The 4581-nt window shown below is 63.5% G+C and overlaps 1 protein-coding gene across 6 annotated transcripts; it reads right to left on the bottom strand.

Moving 5' to 3' along the window:
- Window positions 1-135: 135 nt before the first annotated feature.
- On the bottom strand, window positions 136-4554 carry KLHDC8B (kelch domain containing 8B). 6 transcript variants are annotated; one of them, XM_088171392.1, is made up of 6 exons: window positions 4322-4554; window positions 3050-3514; window positions 2342-2506; window positions 1916-2140; window positions 1561-1674; window positions 136-770 (listed from the first exon to the last, which is right to left on the bottom strand). In XM_088171392.1, the coding sequence occupies exons 1-6, from the start codon at window positions 4338-4340 to the stop codon at window positions 574-576; spliced, it is 1185 nt and encodes a 394-aa protein (XP_088027518.1). In that variant the 5' UTR covers window positions 4341-4554; the 3' UTR covers window positions 136-573. The 6 variants fall into 6 exon arrangements, with proteins under 6 accessions (XP_088027518.1, XP_088027519.1, XP_088027521.1 ...); XM_088171393.1 differs by having other exon boundaries at window positions 1573-1674; XM_088171395.1 differs by lacking the exon at window positions 4322-4554 and adding an exon at window positions 4150-4172.
- Between the last annotated feature and the right edge of the window lie 27 nt (window positions 4555-4581).

Here is a 4581-nt window from a genome sequence, read left to right as displayed (position 1 = left end):
CTGGAGGTGGGAAGAACAAGAGTTACCCCAGCTCCACAGTATGGGGTCACTGAACTCTACCTTGGGAAGAGTTTTCCTGACAGGCATGTGTCTGCCCGGAGTAGGATAACCAGAAACGACATGACTCCAGAGGGATAAAACTCCACGTTTCATTTATTTGAGGTGCTACACATCACCTCCCAGGCACTGAGCTACAGGGCACCTCTGTGCTACATGAGACATCGACTGGGTCTACGACGACACAGCACTCACTGCTACACACACGGCACGGATACGCCGTGGCACAGATGGGGCCGGACAGGGCAGTGAGGCCAGCGCCAGTCCTGCCACCACTGCTCCCTCCACACTGCTGGCGACGGCCATCCCACCAGGCAGGAGTTTGCCCTGGGCTTCATTGCCACAGCGCTGCAGGAGCTGGGAGTTCCCAAAACCACAGCTGCTTTGGTGCCTGGCATCATGGGACAGAGGTTTCCTGGAGCCAGGTCACCTTGGGTGAACACATAGGTGCTCACACACCTTGTCCCTGTCTTCAGGCACTTGGTGCTTGGCCAGGGCAGGTCCTCAGGGTCCTGCTCAGGGCACATCACGCAGGCACAGAGCCTCAACAGCGCCACTGGGACCCTGGGCCACACCGCCGATGATGAAGAGCAGGCTGGGTGCTGGGCAGCTGGAGCAGGAGCAGCGGCCAGTGGGCATGGGGGGCAGTGGCTCCCACTTTTTCTGTGAGAGGCTGAACCCTTCCACTGAGTCCAGTGGGCAGGACTGGTTCCCTGTGGAAGACAGAATGACATCAGCCCCCGTGTGGCTCCCTGCCCCCCACCCCAGGCTCTGCCTTTCCCCCTCCACATCCCTTTGATGCCTCAACAAGACCCCTAAGCGGCACAGGCTTTGAGATCCCAGAGGCAATTAGTGAGGGCACATGAGGATTACCAGAGTCCCCATAGGGATTGCTGCTGGCACTAATGCCACACCTGCTAACTCTGCCCCCTCAGCCATTCCTCATCCTCCCCCCTCCCCATGCCAGCACTCTGCAGGGATAAGGGAGGGCAGCTCCGGCTGCAGCAGGACTCGGGAGCAATGCCACACTGCACGGATGCAGCCAGCACCATTCCCTATTCCCACAACGATCTTGGGAGTCTGGCAGCCCTCACTGCAGAGCTGGGATGCTGTGGCTGGCACCAGGCTCCCCAGGCAGCCCTTCCTGCTGTATCCCCTCTGCTGAGTGACAGCACTAACCTTTCCCCAGCTCTCCTGGGAGAGGAATGCAGGCAGCACTGCAACCCTGCACAGCGGAGCTGAGCCACAATGTGCTGTGTGAGCCCAGCATGCTGCACATGAGCTGGGAAAAGCCTGATTGGGGGGTGAAAGGGACAAGGAGCACAGTGGGTCAGCCAGTGGGACAGAGCAGTAGGGTCTCCCCAGCACCGGTGAGCGCACGGAGACGTTGCTGCAGACGGTGTTGCAGTAACCCCCTGGCTTTGCACAGCCAACCTCCCTATTGCCATGCCGATCACTGTTGTGCCACAAAGAATAGGGATGGGAACACGGCCACAAGCCTACCCCCAGCATTACCGAGGCCACCCACAGCCACCACTCTTCCTCCCAGGCATCCAGCCACGAAGTCGGCTCTCTTCTCTTTCATACGGATGGTGCGGCTTGGCTTTCTCCACACACCTGGGTATGAGAGGGAGTAAGCATCGTCTGCTGGGGTTTCCCCTCTACATACCAATGCTAGGACACCCCTAGGTTAATCACTCCCTGGGAGCAGGGAGCACAGGGCAGGATTCACCTGGGTGAAAGGGGCTGATGTTCAGAGCCCAGATACTCATTTCCCACAGACACCCCTCACCAACCCACAGAGTCATCCTGGACCCACAGAAGATGCTCCCACCTCACCGAGAGACATAGAGCTCACCCTGTGCAGGATCAAACATCTCCACGGTGTTGACAAAATGGGGACGGGAATAGAAGTTGTGGGGCCCTGGCTGCTGCAGCCCTCCCAGGCTGAAGACAACCCCATCAGCCATGGCGCAGGCGGCGAAGGCGCGGCGGCTGGGCACGCTGGGGTAGCGTGTCCAGCTCCTTGTCTCCAGGTCAAAGGCTTCAAAGGCGGTGACAGGCAGCTTGCCTTGCCGGCCTCCTATACACAGAGGACATATAGCTCCCAGTGCCCCAAGCTGGCACTATTAGTGTGCTCAGCAAGCAGGATGGGGCTCACTGGCTGCAGTGCTGGGCAGCATGGAGCCACCCTGAGGTGCACCAGGTCATTCTCTGACCTGGGAACGGAGGAACTAGAGGGTAGAGGCACAGGAGATGCTCGGTTTGCCCCAGCAGCACCTACCCAGAACAAAGATCTTGTTTCCCTGGAGGAAGGCAGAAGCTCCATAACATGGGGTGGGCATGGAGGGTAGGGGCTGCCAGTGGTCCTTTGCCGGCTCATAGACACGGACCAGTGCCTGGGGAGAGGTGTCCGCACCCATTCCCCCCAGCGCATAGACAGCCCCATCTGGAAAAGAGGCAGTAGAGAGTCAGAGGGATCTGTGGGCAGCACTGAAGGGCTGGGAGTCCCCCCATGCCCTCCAGGGCAGGCAGCACGAGTACTGCCAAGCCTCACAGCCAGACACTGCTCCAGGGCAGCCGGGGGATAATGAGTGCAGCCAGGCCTGAGCCCAGCAATGCCCTGACTGCACTGGGACCCTCTCGCCCCCCTCTCCATCCCATCCATCAGGCAGAGAGAAGAGCACAAGGCCATCCTCTCTAATTATTCTCGGCAGTATCATCTCCCTGGAGACACCATGGCAACACAGCCATACTGCCAAATCCTGCTCTTGCTTCCAGTGCGGCCGGCACCCCTGCCCATTCCCATCACTGTCCCGACATCTCCTCTGCCCTGCCCACCACACTGCAGCCTGGTCCATGCCACAGCATCCTTGTCCAGGGAGCAGACACGGGGGACCAACCCTGGTTCTTGGCATGCTGCGTTGTGGCAAGACTCCAAGGATGCTCAGCAAACTTTGGGCAAGAGTCACAACATGTTGCTATCCCTCACCTCTCTGCACAGCTGAGATGCCCATGGAGGGCTGAGCCAATGCTGCTTTCTTCTCCCACTTGCCCTCATCCACGTGGTAGACCTCAACGGAGGCGAGGGGGCTCTGTGCCGCATCCACACCGCCCACCACCAAGATCTGCTTGCCCAGGGCGAGGGCGGCAGCGCCAGCCCGCGGCGTGGGCAGTGGTGGGAGAGTGGTCCAGCGCTGGGTTGGCAGATCGAGTACCTCAGCAGTTCCCAGGGCTCGCCCGCCGCTCCCGCAGCCGCCCAGCACGAAGAGCTGCCCGTCGCGGTGCGCGGCGCTGCAGTACACGCGCCGCGTGGGCATGGAGGGGAAGGTGGCCCACGCGAAGGCGCCCGCGCCCGCCGCCATGGGCCAATTCAGCCGCCCCGGAGGTCCCCGGGCTCTGGCCCTGCCGTGCCGCCCATCCGGCCCGGCTCGGCACTGGTCCGGCCCACGGCCTCCTGCGGGGAGAGCATCCGAGTCAGAACCCAAGCACCCGCCGCTCCCCCAGCCCCAGCTAGCCAGCTCCCCTTGGCGGTGCGACAGCTCCTGCTCCGCAGGGCTCCGCGCTGCACTCCGGGACTGCCTGTCCACCCCCTCCGGGCTCCCCGTCCCTCCCTGGGGCTCGCTGCCCGCACGTACCAGCGCTCTTGCTTCCCGAGGTTCCCGCACCTCGGTACACCTCCCACTACCCGGTGCTGCCGGTACACAGCCTGCACTCACTGGGACTCTGGCGCGCCCGGGGCTCTCTATCCACATCCCCCGGGTCCGTACCCCGCCGAGGGTTCCCGTTCACAATGCAGACCCTGCCAGGTTCCTGCTCTCAGAGCATCGTCCTCACCCCTGGCGCTGCCCGGACTCCCGCCCGCAGCCCGCAATCCGCGGGGCTCCGGCGCACTGCCCCGCAGCCCGCATCCACAGGGCTCCCGCCCACAGCTTGCAGGCACCGACGTCCCCCAAGCTCCCGCTGCAATACCCGCGCCCCTGGCGCTCCCCGGACTCTCGCCCGCAACCCCAGACGGCCGCTCCGCCGTGCCCGGACAGCCCGCTCCGCCGCCGAGAGCGGGACCAAGACCGGGACCGGTACCGCGCTCACCGTTCCGCTCGCTCCGCCGCTCTCCCCGCCGCTCCGCGCCTCCGCCCGCCCCGGGCCCGCCCGCTGCCAGTGGGGGCGGCGCCGCGTCCGCCCCGGCCCCCCTGCCGTGCCTCGCTCCCCTCCGCCCGACCCTCCCGGTGCCACCGGCCCGCCGTGCCTCTGCCGCGTTCACCTTGACGGGAAGGAACCATCGCAGGGAGAGTGGCTGGAGAGACCGTGGCTCTGCCCTCCCTTGCTTCACGCTGCCGGTGCCAGAGGCACACAGTGCCGGGATCAAGGAGTCGGGAACCCACCGTCCTACTCTGGAAAGGACCCCAGTCCTGTCACCACTGCAGGGACAGAATATGAGCTCAGACCTATTCTGAGCACGACCTTGCTGGGGTCTCTCAGCAGCATCAGGAAAAGTGCACATGGGTCTCAAAACCTCCACCA

Source organism: Sturnus vulgaris, chromosome 11, assembly GCF_052056855.1.
Source record: "Sturnus vulgaris isolate bStuVul1 chromosome 11, bStuVul1.hap1, whole genome shotgun sequence".
NCBI lineage: Eukaryota > Metazoa > Chordata > Aves > Passeriformes > Sturnidae > Sturnus > Sturnus vulgaris.
Note: the sequence above shows the minus strand (reverse complement) of the source record. Positions and strands in the feature narration are given on the sequence as shown.

Excerpts from the sequence above, each read along its gene's own strand:
- KLHDC8B (XM_088171392.1), bottom strand. Across the intron at positions 1,675-1,915 it reads GATGTTTGATCCTGCACAGG|GTGTGTGGAGAAAGCCAAGC; the intron begins GTGAGCTCTATG and ends TCTCATACCCAG. Across the intron at positions 771-1,560 it reads TGGCCTCGGTAATGCTGGGG|GGAACCAGTCCTGCCCACTG; the intron begins GTAGGCTTGTGG and ends TGTCTTCCACAG.